The sequence below is a fragment of the Euleptes europaea genome, chromosome 8 (assembly GCF_029931775.1).
Source record: "Euleptes europaea isolate rEulEur1 chromosome 8, rEulEur1.hap1, whole genome shotgun sequence".
Classification (NCBI taxonomy): domain Eukaryota; kingdom Metazoa; phylum Chordata; class Lepidosauria; order Squamata; family Sphaerodactylidae; genus Euleptes; species Euleptes europaea.
The window spans coordinates 79,558,897-79,584,666 of NC_079319.1; the positions used below are offsets into that span (position 1 = coordinate 79,558,897).

The 25,770-nt window shown below is 40.7% G+C and overlaps 1 protein-coding gene across 1 annotated transcript in view; it reads right to left on the minus strand.

Moving 5' to 3' along the window:
- The window catches only part of JARID2 (jumonji and AT-rich interaction domain containing 2), a 235,764-nt gene that overhangs the window by 113,230 nt on the left and 96,764 nt on the right, over positions 1 to 25,770 (minus strand). The window contains exon 2 of the mRNA XM_056854075.1: positions 3,056 to 3,191. Coding sequence (XP_056710053.1) covers positions 3,056 to 3,191 — 136 coding nt within the window. The remainder of the gene's footprint in view (positions 1 to 3,055; positions 3,192 to 25,770) is intronic.

A 25,770-nucleotide genomic window follows, 5' to 3' on the forward strand; every position in this document is an offset into this window, starting at 1 on the left:
GGAAGAGGCCATACAGGCCTTCTACTCCAACCCCCTGCTCAATGCAGGATCAGCCTAAAGCAGTGGTTCCCAAGCTTTTCGGGCCACTCCCCCCTTGGTTCCACAAACTAAACCCCAGAGCCCCCTACCCTATTCAACAACACAGTTGAAGGGGCCCACCTCTAGCACCCCACTGCTGCCCTGTTGCCTCTTAGTGGCCCCCTAGGTAATCCTACTGCCCCCAGGGAGTGGTACTGCCCACTTTGGGAACCACTGGCCTAGAGCATCCTTGACAAGTGTTTGTACAGTCTCTGCTTAAAGACTGCCAGTGAGGGGGAGCTCACCACCTCCCTAGGTAGCCGATTTCACTGTTGATCAACTCTTACTGTAAATTTCCCCCCCCCAATATCAAGCCAGTACCTCTCCGCCCACCATTTAAACCCATTATTGTGAGTCCTATCCTCTGCTGCTAACAGGAACAGCTCCCTGCCCTCTTCTAATGACAGACCTTCAAATATTTAAAGAGAGAAATCATGTCCGCCCTCAACCTCAACTAAACATTCCCAACTCCCTCAGTCTTTCCTCATAGGGCTTGGTCTCCAGGCCCCCGATCATCCTCGTCGCTCTCCTCTGCACCCGCTCAATTCTATCCACATCCTTTTTTGAAGCGAGGCCTCCAGAACGGCACACTGTACTCCAGGTGCAATGCAGTGTACAGCAGAACTATGACATCTTCCAATTTGGATGTTATGCCTCTGGGTTTTTTTTGTCACTGCATCACACTGGCTGCTCATATTTAACTTACAGTCCATCTGTACCCCAAGATCTTGTTCACACACACTGTGTGTACCCCCATCCAGTATGCATGTCCCTAATTTTTGTTACCCAGATGCAGAACTCGCACTTATCCTTGTTGAATTGCATCCTGTTGACATCCGCCTGCTTTTCCAGTGTGTTCAGACCTCGTTGAATTCTATCTCTGTCTTCTGGTGTGTTCGCTGCTCCTCCCAATTTGGTGTCATCTGCAAATTTAATGAGTAGTCCTTCCACACCCTATTCCAGATCATTTATAAAAATACTGAAAAGTACCGGGCTCAGAACCGAACCCTGTAGCACCCCACTGGACACCCGCCTCAATTCAGATGGAAAGCTAAAACTGTTTTGTATAGTTCTTCAGCTACTAAAACACAAATACTTTCCAATTTGGAATTTCATGTTTCTACCAGACTGAAAAGTCAGAGGGAGTTTCCTTATCAGATCTGAGACGCTGTAAATTGACTGTGTGATGCGACGGTGGTAGCTGCACAGCCCACACATTTGTTTCTGTTTGAATAAGCACAGGGTGTCTTAATGGAAGCAAGCAGTGAAATTTGACCGTCCTTATCAAAAACTAATGCCACATGCATAAAGAAATAATCTGTGCAAACAGACAGGTGGTATGTTGAGGTGTTAGCAAATGTACATTTATGAAGACATTCAAAGTGCTCTAGACACATTCAAAGGAACCACTGTGGTTATTAAAGAAGAGCAGGAAGATAGTTCAGAATCAGTAACCGTACGGGGAATCTTCCCATTTTTATGTTGAAGCAAAATGTTCTTGGACACCACAAGTATTCTACATGAGGTTCAGACCATTTCAGAAGGACAAAATAGTTAAGACTGAATACACAATGTGCAGTTATGACGAACCCACTTTTACCTCCTTTAGTAACCACTCTCAGCCTGTCTGTGTATGCTCAGGGAAAGTGTTAGCCTGAGTGAACTGTGAGATTATTTTTCTCCTCCTCTAGTCCCACACCTTATTTTTACCTCAGAGAGAAATTTGACACAAGAGGCTTCTTAATGTTAACAAACAGAACAGGGAAGTTTATTGAACAGTATTCACAAGATGGATTTCGGGGGGGGGGGAGGCAGAATTGGATCGAAACACCAAAACACGCATACATATATATATATACACAAGATTCCTTCAGAGAGAGAGCTTAGTTTAGATGTCACTCAAGTTGCCTTTAGCTTAGATGTTTACTCAAATTAGGTTTCATCAGTACTTAGGTTACAGGCTTAGTTCTGTTCCTCAGAACCCACACAAATTCAATTTCACACTCGCCGTTCTGATCCCCAGAACTCCTTTAGGTTCTATCAGGGAAGGGAGAGACACCTCTAGCTAGCAGGGAAGGGAGAGACTTCTCAGCCTCTATTCCCCAGAGAAATGCAGAAGTATGGTGATTCTCCCTTGAATCACTCTTCCCGTTCTCCCTAAGACAAACCCCACCTCTGTGGCAGTTATATCTCCAACAACACCCTGTGTTTGGAATGGCTCCTTTCAAGCCTATTCCCCCCTAGTGACTGGAGAAAGGGCCCTTTCCCCTCCCTGTCTCCGCTTGTCACTACACAGGATTTGTTCTCCACCAGCATAGGCCAATACAGAACCCCTCAGGTTCTCAGGGTACCCAGCTCAGAGTGCTTTCTGTCTCCCAGAGCTCAGAGTGTCAGCTTTCTGGCTCCGCCAACTCTTGGTCTCTGAGCTTTCAACCCCTTGTCCGTCACAGCAGTATAGGTGAATTCAGATAGCCATTTAACAAGTGACAACTAACTCGAGTGATTGCGTCTCGAAATGTGATTAAGAGGATTTTACCATTAAAATTCCTCTTGGATCTTCACCTGGATACACATATGAAGTAGCATCCCCCTTCCCATGTTGAGTGGTACAAGTAAAGCTTTCCCTGAAATGGGTATGAAGGAAATAGTCCCTTCTTATTCAGAGCACACTTATTCTCCACTGAGCTTGGAATGTGATACCTTTTGCCTCCTCTAAACTAAATGTATTCCTGACCTGCTTCAGGGGAAAAAAATGCTTCTACTTATTCAAAGGGGTGGTGAAAAAGGTATTTAGGAACAGGTATTTAGAATGGTGGGGGGAGGGGGGAACCACTCAGATTACTCTGCTATGATAGGCTATACACAACAGGGAAACGGAGGAGACAAAAACAGGAGGCGTCAAGGACCTTCCGTCCTGACTCCCCAGCATAACTGTCTCTGATTTGAAGCAAAGCCAATCTGTCAAAAAGAAACTTACCATTCACACTCTTGAGGCTCCCATTAATGCCATCACCATGCTGCCTCTTCTGTGAATTCTTGAATTCCTTTAGAGATAAGTAAAGGACTTTTCGTACCACCCTCTCCTCCGACCATGGAATCCCATCACTATCATCCTATTAGGGGAGAAAAAAGAAAGTAAAGGTGGTGTTTACTTAAGTATTTTAATGTTTGATTTTTTTTAAAAAAACATTTTTTATCCAACTGCCAAGGAGATCTCAAGCAAACAAATCTCCCACTAGCTGGGGGGATAAAATACCAGTGTGAAAATTCCTGGAGAAAAGTAATAGGTATCTAATAATTCCTTTCCATTACATCTTTCTTTGATGGATACAGATTGGAGGAAACTGTTCTCTTTCAGAAGTTTTAACAGAAAAGAATCACTGGACCCAGCTAGTGGAAGGAAGTCAGTGGATTTAATCCTAAACATACAAACAAACATATTAATTTTAACACACACAGTTTAAGGTTACATTTTTGAGGGAAAGATCAAGTCACTCATCTCTTTACTGATTCCCTGTTGCTTTCTGTAATGCTTTCAAGGTCTATGACCTTCTATTGTGGGATTCTGCCCCACTCCCTCTCTGTCGCTTCAAACTAATCTACCCGCTCTCTTTTTAATCCCCCCTTCTTACTATTATTCTCCTTTATGTTTGAAACAGCCTCTCATCCTGAAACCCATTTCTTCTGTAAGTCTAGCGTGCACACATGTTTGATACTGTCACCCTGCCAAGCACAAATAGCAGTTGACCTCCCACTCCAGCATGTGGCAAAACGAACACGTACACATAACGCTGTGCAAGAGCATACATATCCCCCACATACGCAGATAAAATGCCATCAGTAAAATGGTTCTCAACCAAAAAGAGACAGTGCCTAGCCAGCAAATTATCAGTTTATTTTATCTGGTTTCTTATGTTCCAGTTTCTCTGTTTCACTGACTAGAGTTTTTCAAGGGCAGCACCATTGCCAACTCAGAACACTATAGGTTTTTGGGTGACCTTCATTTCCAAAAGCATAACCCAATTCGCCGCCATACATCAGTGAAAAACCAAAACACCAGGGTCAGTGATCCGTTCCAGAGGGCAAGTGTGTTTACGTAATGCATGACAAATATGGTCAATGAGATTATTACATTAAAAAAATGAACAAGCTTATTTGGGGCAACCCAGAGACATCCTGGGTATTTGAAGCTGAAAGCAAGCTGCTGAACACTGAGAACCAATATGTGCTTTCAATTCTATGACAGATTACTTGCTTCGGGAAAAGGAAAACAGGCAGAACAACAGTTGTGACAGCAAAGCAAGCTAGCAATTTGGCAGAAGACAATCATAGTGCACTGGGGACACACTACTGCAGTGCAACTACAACTAAAAAATGCCTTGAACATGAAGACTGCTTTGAATATGAAGCATATGCAGGTTTGAGCCACAATGACAGCATCTGAGAAAGCCTTTCTGAAACCAGAATGTTCTACTAAAACTTATTGTTTCCTGAAACCTAAAGTCAGCCCCGCCAGTAAGCTGCACATGAAAAACGGAGGAAATAATGATGACCAGTGCCTAAGAGTCCCACCCACCCCCAATTCGCAACAATAAATACCCTTAATATTGATGCATAGTTTTGAAACTACTAAATTCTAATATGCATCGTTACCCCAGTGGCAGAGAAGTCTACAGCACCACCATTCCTTCCCAAATTATTCCAGCAGCCTCATGCCATGAGAAAGGAAAAAGCTTCACCTCCTTCTCACAAGAGCGTCAATCCTTAAGAAAGTAGGAATGAGGATTTGGGGAGGAGTAGCAGAACAGATTACTCCTATGTGAAGGAAGGGGAAGGACTACTATATGTCCCATGTTACAAAGTACCATGTCAAAGATTTTGTTATGTTCAGAATATAATGGCAATCTTGTAGTCACTACATACTCATGTCCATATGAAAACTGATTTTCCACACGGAACATTTGTACAAAGCACAAAATATCCTACAAGCAATTTAGAAACTTAGAAGAACATTACACAGGAGGCAGTTCAATCCATATACCATAAGTAATCACAAATGCTATCTGATAAGAGACATTTCCATAATATTACATTAAATAAATACTCTTTTAATGCTCAGGGTTAAACTAAGAAACAGCCCACACTGTAAAGTTTCCAGTCCCATAACTGTGGTCAAGGATTCAGGAACGGACTGTGAGTTCCTTCCCAATCGTTTTCCATAAGCCTTAACTATGATTAACGGCTTATAACAAACAATGCAGTTCCTCTGATGGAATGGCATTCCTATTTGTGGGAAGAGGAGTGGCAATTTCTAACAATTCCCACTGCAGTTCCCCACTTCACCCCCTAAGTTGCTCCCCAGGAACAAAAATGTTAGGGCCACAGTGGGCTGCAGCAGGAAGGGGAACTGGGGAACTCCCATTCCTCAAAGTCCATGGATGATTGGATACACAGCAATGATTGCATCAGTCCCAACATTAATCATGGTTTACACTAGACAGAGTTACTGTTAACTAGGATTTGAAACCAGTTTCTAAACCTTAGGTAATTCTGGTTAGTATTAATAGTTACTAAAGATGACACCAGCACAAGCCTTAACCATGGTTAAGGCCTATAGAAGCAAAGATGGAATTCCTGCCAAGGGAATAGGTGGGCAGAGGAAGCCTCCTTAGATTACCAAGGTTAAGGGTGAAGAAGCATAAATGTGCTAATTAAACGGAAGGGTCAAAGAAGTTACAACTCTGTTCCAAGATTCTTATTTATGCCACATGCAAAATTAAAAGAACAGAAAAGCACCAAAATGTACATGACTCAGATGTGTTTATTTCTGCTACCCTATTGCAAGAGCATAGAACATTACCACTCCTGACGTGAAAAAAAGCTGGGGAAGCAGTATTCCGGACTCCCCAAATTAATTTGTTTTCATGAAAATTGTGCAGTGCCTAAAAACATAATAAATGCTTCGCCAAAAATGTAATTAAATGACATCCGTCCCTGTTCAAAGGTTTATAATCTAAATATAGACATAACTCACAGGGAAGGAAAAGAACGATATAAAGAACAGAACAAATTTTATTAAAACTGCACCTTCATAGAAATTTACAATCATGATTAAAAATCAATGGAGGCTGATTTGGCCTTCTAGTACATGAAGAACACCTGCTTATCCAAAATGCTATGCATGTTCAATTGTATTTGAAAACAAAACCCCTACAATCTAATTAACCAGCCTAAAATCTAATTAATTAGGACGTGAACAGAGAAAATGCAACCGTTTGCATTGTTTCACTAGCAGAGTAAAATCTGCTGATAAGATTAAGTTTTGAATTATTCCTGGCACACACTGATCAGCCAACTTAGTGACCTACCAAAGGTACGATCCATCTTCTGCAATATCACAGTCAAGAGTCCAAAGGATACTGAAAAGGAGACTAAAGAGAAAGGCATTTTTGACATATTGTTTCTTTGGTTTTGGACATGTTGTGCTTCAAAAGCTGAACTAAAAGACAACTCAGTGTCTCGTTTCCTGGTTCCCTTCCCTAGATGCTGAAAGATATTCGTTGTTAAGCGCTCTTGGTGTTTGGCTGTTAGTCCGTGGCCCATTTTGAGTATTGTTAGCAGGAACCAGGTAACAATGGGCATTTGGATTAAGCTACCACTGCTCATTGAGTTCTAAGTTAGCCCAAAGACTGCTCCAGCATCTGCAGAAGAGAAGGTGATGAATGGTGTCATCTTGCTCTCACCTACATGCTGTGTGTATGTTTCTTTAAACTTTCTGTAGAACTGATTTAAGCTATGATGTCCATCACACAGGATAAAATGGCTAAAGTTAAAGAAAAAAGAAAGAGAGTGAAGAGAAATTCCTTGAGGACTACAGTCCTTTCATACACCATTGTCTTGTTCTACGTTTACTTTTAACCACGTTAAGATACATTTCTGGTTGATGTTCTATTTTTCTCTGGTTCCTTCCTGTCTTCTTATAGCTCAGAAAGTTTTGAAGTGAGGAGGAGTGGGCAATTTCCCACATAGGAGACAGGAAGTGGAAGTCTTGTTCCTGCCTCCGTGAGCAACCAGTGGAAATCACCTAATCTGCAAGATGCCCTCCTCCTCAGAGCAAGAACCCGAGGCTGTGCTCCCCAAAGCCAGCACTGGATATATTTGGAATACCTGTGGATGACATAGCTGGAAGAATGAGAGCCATCCTCCATCCTCTTAGGTTTTTAATGTGAACTTTTCTTAAAGTAATGAAAATGTAAAGCAGCCCTAACTAGCCTGATCTCATCAGTGCTTTAAAGCTAAGCAGGGTTGGTACTTGGATGGGAGACCATCAAGGAAGACTGGGGCTGCTATGCAGAGCAAGGCAGCAGCAAACTATCTCTTCTCATCTCTTGCCCTGAAAACCCCATGAGGTGGAACTTCACAGGATCGCCATGAATCAGTTGCAACTCAACAGCACACTTTACCTTAATAGAAACGATATGATCGAGATCCAGATTTCTCTGAGCATACAAAAGTCCATGGAAAAATCAGCAGAGCCTCATGCCATACATGGATACCAGTAATACTGCAACTAAGAACAATTCCTGGAACTAATTTTGAGCACTCTAAAGTGACGTTTTGGTAATACAACAGCGATGCTGTAAGGTAAGTTCATATTGCACAAGACCACCCAGACAGTCTGTGGTTGAGCAAGATTTAGACCCACAACTTCCCAATTCACAGCTCAGCTACTACAACACATTTAAAATAGTTGCCGTATAGTGTGTGGGAGGAGCTGTAGTTGTTGAAACATTCCAACATTCAAAGCCCTTGCATAACTTGTGGTGTGGCTCTTTGGCTCTGGCTGATGTTCCAATACACATGCACAGTTGTGTGTGATCTTTAGATTGAACATTCACATATGGCCCACAAATCCTTCCTATGCTTTTAGCAGTTTCCCATCTACTCATCTTCACCACCGATTTACCAAATGCATAAGGGTACTGTTGAACCAGTGCTCATCTAAAAGACCCTGGCAATTTATTTAAATACACAGACCCAAGAATTATTTGAAACAGTTCTACTATTCCGCAGATCCCACAAATTAAAGAAGTGTTGTTGTTTTTTTTCAGAAGAGGCCTTATAGCATCTATTGTGGCTGGTGATTCTTCTTTTACCAGCGAAGTGTTTACTGTGTTACAAAGCCAGGCCATCCGTTTCTCCTCAATTGGTCATACAAGCCAAATTGGCTTTGAGCAAGAGGATGGTTGTGACAGGGTACCTGTCAAGGACCACGTCCATACCTTGGGTGTCAAAAATTGAAAATTATCCAATTTTAGATAGAAGTGGAACCTTGAGGCCTCTACCCTGGACACTGAATTAACAGAAGAGTCGAGGTCCACATGGATGGATGCACATAAAGTCACACTTAGCAAAAGCAGTAACTCCATGGTAGAATGCTGTTGGAAATGCCAAGTTCAATCTATGTTCTAACTGCTACATATTGCAAGGTCCTGTCCAAGCAGCTGTCTTCTCAGATATGGGATGGGAGAATGGGAAAGTACTTCCAGGAAGAGATACCAACAGAGTGGATTGGAAGATGCCAGGATCATCTCCATTTCTGTACTACATTTAAACAACCAGTACTCCGCCTGGGGACTGGCACAGAATCATAGAGCTGGAAGGTACCACCAGGGTCATCTAGTCCAATCCCCTGCACAATGCAGGGAAATCACAACTACCTTCCCCCCACATCCCCAGTGACCCCTACTCCATGCCCAGAAGAGGAAATGTTTTCTTTCTTTACTTATTTTATTTATACCCGGCCTTTCTCCCCGCCCCCCATGGGAACCCAAAGCAGCTTACATTGTTCTCCATGATGCATGCATTAAGTGTACTGCTTCAACACACATTATTCTGGCAAACTTAATCCATTTTGAAGGGCTGCAAGCAAAAAATTAATTTTTCAGAGAAAAAATACTGGAGCACAAAATCTTTATCTTAATTTGTTCTCTGAAAGGCACAGCTTCAACATTCTCATATTACATAGTCCAAAAGATAACTTTCCCGAAAGCTGAACAACAAAATTGTGAATGAGCACACACTCACACCTAGGGTGTTCTGTCCACTGGCTGATCCACTCTCCTAAGGAAAAATCAAGCAGACCCTGTCACATACATCATCTTTGTTCCTATACCATAAGATTAAATAATGCTAATTCACCTTTAACAACAGACTTGTTTCGTTTTAAACTGCACCTGAGATAGGATTAGGGGCTTCTGCTGCAAAACAATTACTGCAAAGTACAGTTCTGACAGCTTGGGTATCCAGCCACCAACCGAGCCTTTATAAAAATCTACTGGACAGCTGCCAAGTCAGCTCTTTGAGTATAAGCATGTCAGACATCTGAAACAGTAGTCATTGCAGCCACATGTACTGCGTGACATCCATGTTTATGGTGAAACACAGAGGCTGTTGATTCAAAGATGTTTTTATTATAGTGAGGAAGACCCAAGTTCCTCTATCATTTCCTTTCTTTGCATCTGGAAAGAATGTTAACACTGCTCTGTCAAAAAAAGCTGCCACAGTAGGGAAAGCCTTCCTCTCCTTTGTACTACAAACTACGGTATAGAAATGGAAAATGTCATGTTTCTAAATCCCTTCTAACATTTAAGCTCTTCAATAGATACATCTCAGCATAATTCACTCCACACTGAAGAAAGGACCACTGCTCATTTTACTTCCCCATCACTGTTGTATGAAACTTGTGTATCTTTTTTTTTTTTAATGATCATGGTAAATATGGAGCAACAACTGGTTTGGCACAGTACAGTTTTTGTTCAAATTTTTAATCACAAATGCAGAACCCTTGACCCAGCCTTGGTATATTAACTTGGAATTCGTAAGGTGCTTGACAGTACAATCCTATGCAGAGTTACCCCAGTCTGTCCATTGAAATCAAAGGGCTTAGACAGGTGTAGCTCTGCATAGGATTGCACTGTAAGAGACTCAACCAAAATCTCACACTGTAGCCAGCTTCTGAGTTATCTGGAACTCTTCCTCAGGTTGGATGCCTGCCTGCCTGTGGGGGGGTCATCTGGGGAAGCTGCCTGCTTGGGGCTTGGTAAGCCAATTTTTAAGTTGATATTTTTTTATGGCCCACAAATGATGTTATTAATATCCAACTGGCCCTTGGAGGAAAAAAGGTTCCCCACCCCTGCCATAAAGTTTGGCTTAATATCCAAACATGCTAGTAGTCCTACCTATGGTGACTCCATGAGAGAGTTTCTGACCAAAATTACACTTTGCTTTATTACAGATTTTTTCTACCTTCAACTTTTATTTTTTCCCTACTTCAAAAATTGCAGTTATTTGTACTGTGGTAGCACAGGGTGCAGACGTTTGCAACTCTTTCTCAAGCATTTGGGTATACTTGCAACTTTCCCTACAGAAAACATTTTCTTACAGAAAAAGTCACACTTCTAAATTCCATAAATATGCCAAATAGTATAATTTTACATGCTGTTATAAATTATGCATTTTATGTTGTTCAATCAGTAAAAAAGTTTGTGATAGGAAAGTATTGTATATATTTCAATTTTCCCCAAAATTCCACTTAAAAAAATGAATTCAAAAATAACATTTTATGCCTCTAATACAGCATACATTCTTTCACCCTCCCTTCTACCTTTGTGACTCATCTCATGCAGGAGATTTCTTGCCACATATTCCGGCATCGGGAAGCAACAGACAGATTAAACAAATGAACTGGCAGCCACTGTTCATGCGCTCCTAAACTCATCTGGCAAAAACGCTTTCCCCAATGTAGCCTGATTCTGATGTGACACTTTAGCACATGGAATAAACATTTATGCCTCTGCATTACCTAGAGTAATGTGTGAATCACCAATACCACCAACATTCAAATGCATGTCCCAAATACGTGATTTTACTACAGGTGACTTTGGTGTATTAGCAATTCAAACATCAATAATGAATGCGCAGATGCCTAACCAGTGCATTCCTAAAAGGGGGAGGTGAAGCTCCATAGGAGCTGGCATAATCCTGTGCCGGCGTACATGCCACTTTATCATAGGATAAAGTGGTATGAATGCCGGTGCGGGGGCAATAATGCTGGCCCCCAGGACGCCGGTGGCATTTCCCTGGCATTTCTCCCCGCGCTGGCATCCTGGGGGAGCGTTCTGGGGGCATGCCAAAGGATGGAGCTGCCTGTAGGCAGCTTCCTAACCCCTTTCGGGCTTCAAAAGTGCCATTTTGCAGGCGTCAAGATATGCCTGCAAAATTCATGGCACAAAAAATTTGGGCAATTTTATTTTTTCAATTTTGGCTTGCTGCGCTGGCAGCAAGCAGCATTGGAGGCAATGTAGTTGCATCGCCTCTGGCCACATCCCAACTGCCCCCCCCCCCCCAGGATTGCTCTGCTCATGTTTCTGGCAACTTGGCAGGGGAAGCAGCAACCATAAATAATGGCTGGTTACCAAAGCCAATCAACATTTGTGAATCCCTGGTAAGTCACAAGATACAAAATCATACATTTTTTCAGTTGCGTCCAGACAACACGTCACTTATCAGGAAAAAGTGGTGTGGGAAGTGGACTTGACTAGCTGTCAAAGAACTCAAGGATAATCTATTGGGGCACAAATATGATAGCTGAAAATGCACTCCCAGATATCAGATAGTTAATACTCAGAAGCTGATCACTTCAGCATTGAATATCTTTTTCTGCTAAAGCCTCAGCCAACTATTATTTAAAAGAAGGATGCATAACAATACACATTACCTACAGAATTCCTCTTGCCAGCTTGCTCTGTATAGCAAAGGAATATTTACTATCTGATGAATTTAGGTAGACGTGCACAATCATATTTGAAAAGAAAAGAACGGAGCTGAAGGTGTATGCTACTTTTCAAGAACATTGCCAGCTGGAAACATGCCATCAATTGTCTACTCTGTACGTGAGGAGAGAGCAAATGTAAGATGATGCATGGGAATTCATTGAACCTCATGTTTATTGTAATTTTTTAGGAGATATGATAACATGTTGAGTGTTCATAGGTTCTCCCACATATTAATAAGCTTTTTAAAAAACGTAATTCAAAGTTATAGGCTTACTAATATTAGAGTGTTCAGGAGAACTGCCAAAATTTCTCATTCCAGATCTGAAGCTGGAACAAGAAGCACCTTAACATTTTACCCAGCTGCTAAGGAACACACCATTTCCTTACAATGTTGATTTTAGTATGCTAGATTCTGTTTTTTAAAATCTGATGGTTAATGACACTATGTTGAACATTTACACTCCTGTCTTTTTGAGTTGGTCATGTACATAACTTGTGAGAAAAATACACTATATAGAAATTATGGGCATATACTGATAATTTACATAATAAAGGCATGCATCAGTCATACAAAGATACCAAATAAGTGCAGACTAATCATCGTAGTTCTTCAGCATTCCAGAATCTACTTTTTACCTTTCAACACTAGAAAGGCTGGCCCTACCACAAGGCACAGTAACTGGCTTTCTTTCACCATAGTAATTAATAAAGCACTCTTCTGCTATTCTTTTTTATCTTGTTTGATCTCACAATATTCAAAGTAATTGCTCTTAGTGCCTTTTTATTAGCTTGGGAACTAAAACTATGCATGAGAGACTCATCTAAAATTACCCCCATTCCATGGCTAAGCTAGACCTAAGTTCAGAAGTACATCTCACTGAATTGTCTTGCAACTTAAAATGGCTGGCAGGTCAAAATCAGGTCACAAATCGAACTTTACAGAGCAACAGCATGGGCCGCAATACAAGCCACAATTGCATATGCTCAAACTATATTGGTGGTGGTGGGGGGGAGAGACTTAAAAGAAGCTGACAACTGCTGCATTACATCAGACCAAAGACCCAACCAGGGAGACCAGGTGCCCCCCTTTAGAAGAAGACCTCTTGCTCTCCTTGTCTATTGCCTGTCAGCCCCCTTAGGGCCAGCGCAGGGAAATTTTTTCGTGAGTGTTGCTGCACCAATGGCGTGACATCACTGTCAACAAAGTAATGCCATGTTGCTGGTGTGATGCCAGCAAGACATTCTAGGATTCTGACAAAACTGTACCGTTTTACCATAGCATTTCGTCCAAACCCTAGAGTGTTGCACTGATGTCACATTGACATGATGTCACTTCTGGATATTTGCTGGAAGTGACATTGCACTGTTATTACCCCCCTCCCAATGGCTGGCAACCCAAATCCAATTAGGCAAGAAGTCAATACGCAGACAGCATTCTTCTGTTATTATAATAATCCCCCAGACCTGGGAAGGTGCCTGAAGACAGCCATTATGCTACTTAGCCCAAAGCCTTTCTCACAGGATTGGTCTGTGTAGGAAAGGAGGGGATCCACGTATGCCACTCTGAACAAAAATGCTTGTGTGTGTGCATGTATTTAGACACACATGCACACACAATAAAGCCTTGATGTTTTAAGAATAGGATTTTTTAAAAAATGTCGTCATTTGCAGGCTGAGAATTACCATGCCATCTTCTTTTGCAAGAGAAATACAGACACAACAATGCTCTTCGGAATCTGAATGCTCTGGCAATGCAGCCAGATCATAGTGTACAAGATCCTCCTGGCTGTCTTTAAATTCTGTTTTGGACTGGCACCTTTCTTTAAAATAGGGGGAGGGGTTTATACGGCAGGAAATCCTTGAGGGAAAATTGCGGCTTGAATACCCTGAAGACCAAACAAAGCTTCTTAAGGACAGAGATCATTCAGTATGAGCAACACTTATTCTGTGTGCATCTCAGGTTTCTAGGAGTGTAGATTTTTTTTTCCTGAACACAAGATCCATACTTAGTTCCTGCCCCCCTTTTAAAGCATAGTTATATAATGCACACACCCATGACTAGCATGAGTTATAGTTTCTTCCCTTCCTTCAACTCCTGTTTTAACCAGTATGCCCTTCACGTGAACTCTGTGCTTCCCATACACAGATACGCTACTAAGTAAGCTTAGAAGAGTCTTGCACAATGATCCAGCCACCCAAATCTACTCAAGTTTATTCCTGATTTTATGCCCTAATAATTTTGGCATAAAATATCTAGTTTAATTCTGAAGGAGCCACACGTTTGCATCTCAGCTGGGATTCTACTATGCCTGTATCTGCTTGTTTGCCCTAAAAGAACATTAGAACGTCAACCGTATGAGGACTCATGGAAGGAGTTAGATTTTTAATACACTCCTCTAGGCTAGGCTAACAAGATCTGAAATAAAGAATCTGAAGTACCAGAACAACAGTATGGAATCTCTGGATGCTTTGAGTAGGTGTCTTGGAGCACTAGCCATCAAAGTATGCTCTATGCACCCCTGCGAAGAAGGCTTTTTAAGTCAATAACAAATTTCCTGGACAGTTCACAGTGTATCTGAAGAAGTGAGCTCACGAAAGCTCATACCCTACCAGAAAATATTTTTGTTAGTCTTTAAGGTGCTACTGGACTCTTGCCCTTTTCTATTCCTGGACAGTGTTATTCCCAAAGTCTTCTTAAAAACCACGTGCAGCTGAGCTTTTGAGTTTCCTTCAGCCTAAAAGCACTCTTCATAATAGTGCTTTAAAACATTTTAAGAGTCACAGCTTCACGTATAAAATCCTAGAAGCTGTGCATGATAACTGGGGAGGGAAAGAGCTGCCTCTGATGTTCTGCCCATTCTGTAGTAATTTGCAATAATTATCCCAATAACGTACTCTACATCGGTTATGTAATGAATGTACCTTTACCTTTTACCATTACACAACCTGATACACAAAAAAGTTCCACATATAACTGTTCTCCAGATAATTAAAATATGACGTATAATGCAGGCATGATCAAACTGGTATGCATATTTGGACACCACAGGAGAATTTCAGCCGACTCAAAAGAAGGCAGCTTTTCCTTGCAACACATCTTGTCCATTTTACAGCTAAAGTTATTGTTAGAATGGATGCACACACAACTAGAAAGTTATTGGAATTGTTTTTAATCACATTTATACACAAAAAGAACTTTAAATCTTTTAAGATCCAGAGTAGGGGTCACTGGGGTGGGTGGGTGGGGCGAGGCAATTGTGAATTTCCTGCATTGTGCCGTTGGTTGGACTGGATGACCTTGGTGGTCCCTTCCAACTCTATGATTCTATATTAATTTGAATGTTTTTTTTAACTTTGAAAATGCATGAATGTGGACAGCATTCATAAAATGATCAAATTACTTGAGTACAGATTAGAATTTTGGAAATGTTTCCTGAGTTTTGGGAACCTATACAGCCGCACTAATGGCACCCACAAGTCCAAGAATATTCTGTATTTGGCAATTCCAATACAGGAACATTTTTAAAACATGTTTCTTAAGCTAGAAGGCATAGTATCATTCTATACCTCTGGCAGTTGTTTGATATACCTCATGCCCATCATAGCAAATATTCATATACCCCCCCCCCCAATAAACCTATTCCACAAAATACTGTCTGATATTTAACCTCGAGACTTTAGATGCAAGTAAAAGCAGTTTCTGGGTCCTTTAGAAAATAAATCTGTGAACAGAAAGGACATCTTATTGAGATGACAATGCTACATATGATCTAATAAGGCAAATAAATACAAAAATTCTTATACAAATATTACAATTGGCAGAGATTTTCACCGTGGTACAGTTTTTTAAAATAACACTAGTCACTCAAAAATCCAAGATGCTGTCTATATCTTAACCCTTTAATGGCAATCCTAATTCTTTAGTCACAGCAAAAGACTCGAGAACGTTCCTATGAGACTCCAACAATAAGAGGTTTTCCCCTCCCAAGCAGACCAGATGGCTGCAATACACTCTGCCACAACTCTTATTGTAACAAAGGGAGAAAATGCCTTAAGCAACACAGAAATCTACCTATACAATGAAGCTTCTTGAATACATGAAGAAATTGATACCCACAGATTTGTACACAGCAGACATGCAGCAGGGTGCTTATAACCAAGGGGAAGGACACAAATCATATGTGACTTATAGACCTGGAATTTATAGCAGACACAAAATTCCATAGCATAATTTCTACAAAGTACATTCTTCTGAGAAAGTACATTCTCCTTTCATGCTTCCAGTGTTTATTATTTGTGTCTTCAATTCATGAGCAAGGACAAGTTTGCATGGCATTCACAGATCACACATGGATGAAACATCAGATATGTTCACAAAGCTCAGTTAGAACCCAGCAATAACTGAAAATGAAGCTCTTGGGAAGGTTTGCAGCCATTGGGTATGACAGGAGCAGCACAACTGATGATGCAGGGCTAGCATCAGTTTTCCTGTAAGCAGAAATCATATAGTGATGCTCCACCAACAGGGGACACCATGTTACAGAGTGCTCAAGGCTTGCAACATTATCAGGCAGGAATAATGTTGTCCCAGTCAACAACATGTCAGCCAAATCCTGCTGCCTTGGAATGTACGAAGCAAAATGAAACATAGCAAATCAGGTGGACTTCCACTTGTACTAGAAAGCTGGGGGGACGGGACTTTACACAATGTGGCAAGGAGAGATACAAGCACTACCACGGAGGTTTCAAATGCACAGTGTTGCAATGATGAATATGCCTGGATCAAAAATTATAGCATTTCATTTTCTGATATTATTTGAGATTAGCATGTAGTAAAAATTTGCCAGAGTGTTTTGTGTGTTTGTTTTTGTTAAATAAATCATTTTCCATCTTGAAATGAACTTTCCCACTGGTTGTAATCAGTGATTTACAAGTTGGAGTAGTCCGTTTGGCACACTTCAATCAACATCTACCTGTAGGGTTGCAGGTCCCTCTTCACCATCGACAGGAGGTTATTGGAGCGGAGCCTGAGGAGGGTGGGGTCTGGAGAGGGGAGGGACTTCAATGCTAAAGAGTCCAATTGCCAAACTGCCCATTTTCTCCTGGCGAACTGATCTCTATCGGCTGGAGGTCAGCTGTAATAGCAGGTGATCTACAGCTAGTACCTTGAGGTTATACAATCACAAAAGCACTACTGGCAAGAAAAACACTCACACTAGCATACATATGCCAAGTGAATATATTCCAAGTAACAATAAAGCATTCCAAAGTTTTGTTACACATGTGCAAATAGCAAGTTACAGTAGTTGTGAATTCCTATATATCACTGCTAGCAAAAAAGTGCAAAGTTCATAGTTGCCAATATAATGGGCCTCCGGTATGTCCTCCCATTTCGCAGCAGCTTATTCAATATAGGCAATTCTATAGAATTCACAACTCCTGTAACTTGCTATTTGCACATGTGTAACAAAAATTTGGAATGCTTTATTGTTACTTGGAATATATTCACTTGGCATATGTATGCTAGTGTGAGTGTTTTTCTTGCCAGTAGTGCTTTTGTGATTGCATAACTACATTTGTGAGCACTCGATAATTGTTTGATTGCTATAGTACCTGGAGGTTGGCAACCCTATCTAGCTGCCATCTTGAAGAAAAAGTCACCATTTTGGATTTCCCTGTGGCCAACATTTTATTCTTAAAATGAACCTGAACAGTCCTTAAGAAGTTGATGCTCATATCATTTATTTGAACAATATTTCCTATTATCTGCTGCACTAACTGCATCCCTTTCAGTATACTTCAGAAATTTGAATTAGTTGGTAGATAAACAAAAGGCTGCTGAGGCTCAGGGTGGATAGTGGAAATAAGAGATTAAAGACTGCAATGGAAGTTGACACTTTCTAAAAATCCTTTGGTTTATTTTCTTCCTCTGTGTACTTTATACAAATATTTAGAGAAGAGGCAAAAAATAAAATCCCTCTCTTCACCGTAACCTTCCTCTCATTCAGTTATTCTCCAGGAGGAGAAGCCAAAAGCAATACATGAATTTTTGGCAAAACTACATCTTCAAGAGCACGCAATGCCAAATCCTGGATTTGCTTGCTTTGCTATAAATAGAAAAGAACTCTTTTCTTATCAGTAAACTGGTTCCTGTCCAAAACAGTGCAGTTTTAAATCTCTTGACTCTCCCAATCATGCTGTTTTTACAAGGAACAAGAGAGAGAAACACAAGCTATGCTTTGCAAAAGAGGGTTTAAAAGCATACCCTAGAACTTCATTTATTATCCTTTCCTTTTATCATCACAGAGGTTCTTATTTCAAGACTTAGGCTGCTACCGCACTAGGTATTCCCAGCGACGTATCAAGAGTTTGGAAATGTTATAAAAAACATTGCTTTAAAAGGGTTTTGGGATGCCACAGCAAAAAAATGGTTGGAAAACGTCTTCACAGCTAAAGGGGCCAAACAAAAGTGCGAACAGTATTTTTTATAAGAGTTTCAAACTCTTAATACATCGCTGGAAATACCTAGTGCGGTAACACCCTTACACTAACACACACACACCCCAAAAAAAACCCAACCATATATACACACACACACACACACACACACACACACACACATACACACACACACATATATATATATTATTATTATTTTTTAAACTTCAAGTATTTGTGGACCTGTATACGCAAAGTCTTAAGATTGCTCGAGAGCCAGTGTGGTGCAGTGGTTAAGAATGGCAGATTCTAATCTGGTGAACTGGGTTGGTTTCCCCACTCCTACACATGAAGCGTGCTCGGTGACTTTGGGCAAGTCACAGTTCTCTCTGAACTCTCTCAGCCCCACCTATCTCACAAGGTTTTTGTTGTGAGGAGGGGAAGGGAAGGCGATTGTTAGCTGCTCTGAGACTACTTAGAGAAAAGCAGGGTATAAAAACCAACTCTTGCAGAGAAAAAGAGGAAGAAACATGCCCCTTCTGCTGTGCCTTCCAAATAGTCTTGTGCGACTTCAGCAACACAGAAGAAGCTATGCAATAATCTATACTTCCGAGTATCCTCTTCACCTGGACTATATACTATTTTAAGCATATGTAGACACTGGCCCTTTCTCAGGAATGGTTTAACTTTGGCTGTAATAACATAACAGCATTTTAGCTAACATTCCATTTTAGCTAATATTCCATTAAAATGCCAAACAGGAACCTGTCTGACAGAGACCTTCTCAAAGGACGCTGCATAACTTGTAAGGGCTTCACTACAGGTTTCTTTAAAAAAAAACAAAAAACTGTGACATTCTGCTTTGTGAGAACTATACTTTCATAGAGCTCTCTCCAGAGATGGAGCTGATGTTGATTTGTATAATATTTATATTGCTATGCAGTCACCCGAAAGGGGGAGAATGTACTAGAGGGTAATTTCCTGAAAGCAGAAATTCAAATATGGAAAGCAATCTGATTAACTACTTTAGACTTTCAAGTCTGTTTTTCCTTCCATCAACAGCTGCTTCTCATCCTTCTGCAGCTGCAATTTCTTCAGCATCTCAAAGGATTTAAAGACCTCAAGATTTTATTTCCATCAACAAAGATATTAAAATAAAAGGCTTTTGAGGGGAAAAAAATTAAGTTTGCCCTCTGCCAAAGCCTGGGCCATGGAATTTTAATCCTTACAACCATTTTCTTTAACCACTCTCTATACCGTAAGGCTTAACACTACTAGGCATTTCTAAGATTTAGCTAATTCCCAGTGGGCAGCCGTGTTAGTCTGTCTGCAGTAGTAGAAAAGGGCAAGAGTCCAGTAGCACCTTAAAGACTAACAAAAATATTTTCTGGTAGGGTATGAGTTTCCGTGAGCCACAGCTCACTTCTTCAGATACAGCTAGAATGTGAATCCATCTGTCTTTAAGTAGAGGAGAGTGAATTCAGACAAGCATTAGTATGTAAATGTTAACAGTATGTACATGTGAATAGCAGGTGTGATGGGATTAGGTGTGGTATGCAGAAGCGTCTGTGATGTCCAGGGGAGAGATGGGTGTGGAGAAATCAGCATTGGTAATGAGCCATGAATGCAAGGTCTTTATTCAGCCCAGGTAAATGCATTGACTTTAGTTTGAATATCAACTGTACTTCAGCAGTTTCAGCTAAGATTTAGCTAAGTAATTCAGCTAAGATTTAGCTGTAACCTTTAAAAAAGGGGAAAGTCAGACTCAGGAACACACTACTTTCTTTACTAGGCTATCAAAATATAGCTAGTTAGGGTAATCTTGTAAAGTCCAATACCAAGAAGCTATAAATAGCCCTTGAAAATAACAATGTGTGAGGTTAGAGAAACATTAGATCATTTTAGAGTAAAGAAAAAGGACAAAAAACATTTAAGGAATCTGGTACATAATAGAAGCAATCTGCCATGTGACAACGGATACATGTAACAGGGAGGCCAAACAGAGAAATAATTACATCAACAGCTATTAAAACCCCTTGAGGAAAGAATACTTTAATGTATTTCTTTCCTTATGGAACAAATTACGTTTTTTAAACAAATACGCAGAACACAGATCTGAACTGTACATACAATTGTTCAATAAATGGCAACATTAAGGGAAGCCACACTACCTACACACACACTTTCACGTGAAATCAAGGAGAAAAAGAAAAGGAGGCCTCCCTAAGGCAGACGTGAAACTCTTCCAAGCATGAGTTGTGCCTGCGCCCAGTGGAACAAACACAATACTGGAAAGCCACACACCAAAATGTTGAGCGCCAGGCATGCTAAATATTTTGCCAAAACAAAACAAGTCCTGGCAACATGCAAGAATCACAAGAGCAGTACAATATGAAGTACTGTAATTTCATGAAGCTCTATAGAGAAATTCCATAGAGAATGGAGAAGAGGCCAATCCTTCACAGCAAAAGGAGGAATTCAACAGTTGCTTTCCCTTGTCAGTGATGTTTGATTATGACTTGGTCAGGTGCTTCCTAAGAATGTTATGACTTAATATTTTTATGACCCCATTATGGAGGTACAGTATAATTGTCTTTGAAGCAGTATAATCCTCCTTTGATGTAATGTTAGTAAAAATAGCAGGCGCCTTTTAGGAGTTTGCGGAGTTGAAGAGCTAGTGCAGCGGCTACGTGGTGTAGTGGTTAGTTAGAGTGTCAGACTAGGATCTGGGAGAGCCAGGTGTGAATCTGCTGGGTGACCTTGGCCAGTCACACATTCTCAGTCTAACCTACCATACCAGATTGTTGTGAGGATAAAATGGAGGAAAGGGGACCAATGTAAGCACCAGGCAGAAAGGCAGGATATAATTAAATAAACTGAACATCAGCTCTGAATTAAAAGTTCCCTCCTTCAAATCTGCCTCAGCATGAATTCAGTAGGTAGCCTGAGGCACATCACTGCCCCTTAGTCCCATCCCTTGTCTGAAGCATTGCCATTCAGGGCTGTTTTAAGGATTACTGAGCTATTGCATTCCTGCGGGCTATCCCTGTCAGACTTCCTGGGGCAGCCCAAAACGCCCCCAGTCCTGTTGTGGTCCGCATGCGCCATGGAGTCTAGCTAGATCAAAGCCTTTGCTTTGCCATCACCTAAAGTTTCATCCAATGTTAGAGAATCATATTCAATGTTTACAGAATGCTTGTTATATTTAGATTATTTTAATGGTGATGGATATTTAAAGAAGAACTCTTGTTGTTTTGGAAGGACGGGCTAGGTCTGTCTCACCCACTGTCAAAATGCCAATTTCAGCTGTCAGTTTACGGGAGGTGTGTGATGGAAGTGTGTTTGTCTTGCTCTGCTTCTTTAAAACCATTACAGTGATGAATAATATTATTACTTAATTTGCCAAAAATTCTCTATTTGTTCCAATTCAAATTCCAACATGCTAATTCTTATGGCAGCCCTGCATACATAACTTTCCCAGCACTAAAAGGCTGGATTGGCAGATTGCCAGGAGCCTCAGGCATTCCTTGCATTTGCATATAAATTTACACAAGATTTTAATTGGAAATAAATGCACGCATTTTATTTATAGAGCACATAAGTGTATGTAGTTCCATGCATTTGGAGAAATAAAAGTTAAAAATTTGCTTTTAAGCATTGCTGGGATTAATGTTTAAAAAGGCCTAAATAATACAATCTGATGCACACAAATGGGCTTAATAAACTAAAGATTTTCCTATTGTGAAAAATAAGTTGTTTTGACTTCACCTAGCCTGTGCTTTTGTGTTCTGATGGTGGCCCTTTGCTTTCTAGAAAGCAAACTGAGCCAGAAATCTCAGCAGTGGAAGAATGAATACTGTTAGACCCTGGATGCTCAGCCTTTGCCCGTGAAGGATCTTATCACACTTCTCTCCATGTTTTGCATGTCTGAAAAAGAAGTGTCTCTTTCATAGTGCACATGTGTAAACAAAGTCCTGCCCAGCAACCAAACCAGAACATGTTTTCAGGGAGGAAATTAGCAGTGTAGATGATCTGTAGATGCTTGCGCATGCTCAGAGAGTAATGTTTGCAGTGGAAGGTTCTGTCATGCTTCCAACAGCCTCTGCCTTTACTTCATCATCATCATCATCAAGTCTTTATTGCAATAGCAAAAAAAAAAAAAAAGCCATAGCAACAATACAGAACAAGGTGGAAATGCTGCCAAAACAAAATCAATGTCTTTACTTGATGGTACAGGTTGAGTATCCCTTATCTGGACATCCGATAACCAGACTGATCCAAAAACCGGACCTTTTGAAGTCGGCATTCAGGCATTACTCACAGGCCCTCAGCTTAATGTACACATTTTTTGTTTAAAATTACATTCAGGCGATGTGTATGAAGTATACTTAAAACATATATAAAACATGAATGAATTTTGTGTTTAGATTTGGGTGCCATCCCTAAGGTATCTCATTATGTATATGCAAAAATTCCAAAATATTCCAAAATACGGAAAGATCCGCTATACGGACCACTTCTGGTCCCAAGCATTCCAGAGAAGGGATACTCAACCTGTAACTGGCAGAGCTGTGAACACCCTGCTCATTAGAGAAGCATCTGCGTCTGTAGGGGGCAGTATAGACGAGGGTATATGCATGATTGCTGCTGATTGGAGGTTAGCTAGTAGGCCAGCTTCCTTTGTGTTGCCTGCCAAAGCAGCAGCAAGGGCTTCTGTATCAATAGGATTAGGGGATTTGTATTCCAGGCTAAGGATTGGTGAGTACAGGTCAAAGGTGACTGCAGTCTTGTACAGAGCCGAACGTTCTTTCAGACTTCCACTGCCCTCCGTCTCTCTCCCCAAATTCCTTTCTTGCTCAGCCAAATTACAAAATTCCATCTCCTTTCTTCTGCAAACATGTCTTGTTACCCCTCAAGTCCATATAAACATGGAGGTCTGCTCTCACCTGTCTGTCCAAATGCCCATTTCTCGCCATAACCACCTCTTGCTCTGTTTCTCTGTTTTGCAGATCCGTAACCCATGCCCTATAACCCATGAGGTTTTCTCCTGTTCTCTACTTCAGGCCTTACCCATCGACTTCACCTGCATTCCAAGGTTTTCTTTTAGTTCCCAGGTCTCAGTTTCTAAGGAGAGATTGTAAATCAAACCCAAATCAAACTGGATGCCCTTCTTCCCTAATTGCAGAAAAATAGATGCTGTTTGCGGTTTCTTAATCAGGTGGGAAGTACATTCTATGCATATCTAGACAGATTTTTCTCCCTGCTATATTCACATTTTTATAATGGAGTCCGAGAGCAATGTGATAAATCTTTTCCTGTCAGAATGATCCCTTTTACACAACTGTATGTCACAGGTGACCTTTTCGGTTTTGTATTAGACACGCACAGGCTCAGATTAAGGTGATACAGTTCTGAGTAGAAGATTTTGGATTATACCAATTCAGACTGTAGGTGGGAGTATAAATAGAACATTAAAATAGCAAGGTCTAGACTACTACCTTTCTACCTGATGAGTTATTGACTGGCAGAGAGTTTTTAATGTGTGCAAGGGAACATTCAGAAACAACAAGTGCTGCCTACAGTGGTACAGTCCATTCTGTCTTTAGGATTACACCTCATTATACTGCATGTCAAGTTTTATCCAGTTCCTCTCATCCCAGCTTTAGTGTTCAATCTGCAAAAGGCCAGAAATTTATTTTGTTTTTATCTGTTTAGTTAGTACATTTTTATCTCACCCTGTCTCCAATGCATAGGGTGAGATGCATGTGCCTCGCCTTCCCCATTTTTAATTCACAACACTCCTGCCGTAGGCTGGGAGAGAATGATAGGCCCATGTCGACCTGCTGAGTTTCACGGCAAATGGAAATTTGCGCTTGGGCCACCACCAATAGTCCTGCGCACTTTAATAGCATGCTGGCATGAAAGGTACGTCTCTTAAAGAGGCTCCAGTTCCCTCCCTGTGTGGTCTGTTCCTGCTTCCAGTCACCCACTACAAGTTCTTCACGCCTTCCCCCAAGTGTCCTTCTCCAGTTTGTTGACAAATTAATGGGAGTAGTTCGAAAGATGCCCTGGAGCTTTTCTGTGGGTGGAAGGATTCCCATCCATGAAATTCTCTTCTCCCTCTCCCTCTGCAGCCCCAAATCCCCCCCCCCCGCAATGCTGTTCCTGGGGTTCCCTTGTCCACTGGATCCAAGCCAATGTAGGGTGAGGAAGGAAGCTATTTAATGAGAAAATAATTAAACAGCATCACATACTCTGAGATGCACACAGAGATAACATTAGTGTTTGACAGCAGCTCTGTGCAAATTGTAAGCAACAACATTGGCATTTTTAGAAGCCAGAGTTAGGCAGTCTGAAACCCTCTTTTTATGAAGCAATCTGTGATGCTTCTTATTTTCTGTTGTCCTGTTTTAGTCTGGTGGGTAAACATTTTTTTTTCTTTTAGTGGTTGTTAGATAATTCTTACAAGGTCTCTGTCTGTGTTACGCTGAAACATCTTAGCTGACGTAAATGGTTCCTTGGGGTTACTCCCCCCCTCTCAGCAGTAAACCAGATGCCTCCTTTAGTCTGGTAGTTACAGTTGTATCTTCCATCTTTTTTATTATTGCGTTAATCACTGCAGCAATAAGTTGATTACATATAATCCATATAATGGATTTTTGAAATATTGACTCTTTAAACTAATTTCTTTAAACCAGATTTGACATGACACGAGTCTCCAGTCTGCCAGGCCAGAATTATTTAGCTTGATTTAGGGACAAATAAGAAGAGTAACGTGTTTTTGTTTCTGTTAAGTTACCAGGAGTGCAGTCTGCGGTATGCTGTACAGATATAAGCAATGCTTTAATGACCATTCAACATTACATTGTAAAGCAATAAGGAAGCATGCAGGCCTAGTGAGTTAATATGGAAATGATTATCCAGTCTAAAATCTCTATTAATTTTCTTTCTTTTTTTTATAAAGTATTTTATTGAAAGTTATTTAGGGTACAAAAATAAAAAGGGGTATGGGAAAGGAAAACGGGAAAGCATTAAATTTCTGAGTCCAAACATTTCCAGTACGCTATAGCCATGTCTTATAAGTTGGTTTAGTTTAGAATACACCCTTTCGTTTCTTATCAATAAAATATGCAGCATATCCTTTTATAAACCAATCTTGAACACATGCTAATATCTTCTCTAATAATAATATAAATATCTTTATTAAAAGCTAGCACTAAATATGTCAACCTCAGATTATATATAGCAAGTTGGTATGTTAGAGGCAGTTGGCAAGATTCATTGTTGAAGCGTATTTGTCATATAGTGGTTGCCATTTGCGCTTGAAGTCATCTACTGGTTGTCTTTTTATCAAACAGGTTAGTTTTGACATCGAAGCAAAATCAAATAATTTGTAAATCCACTCATTCACTGAAGG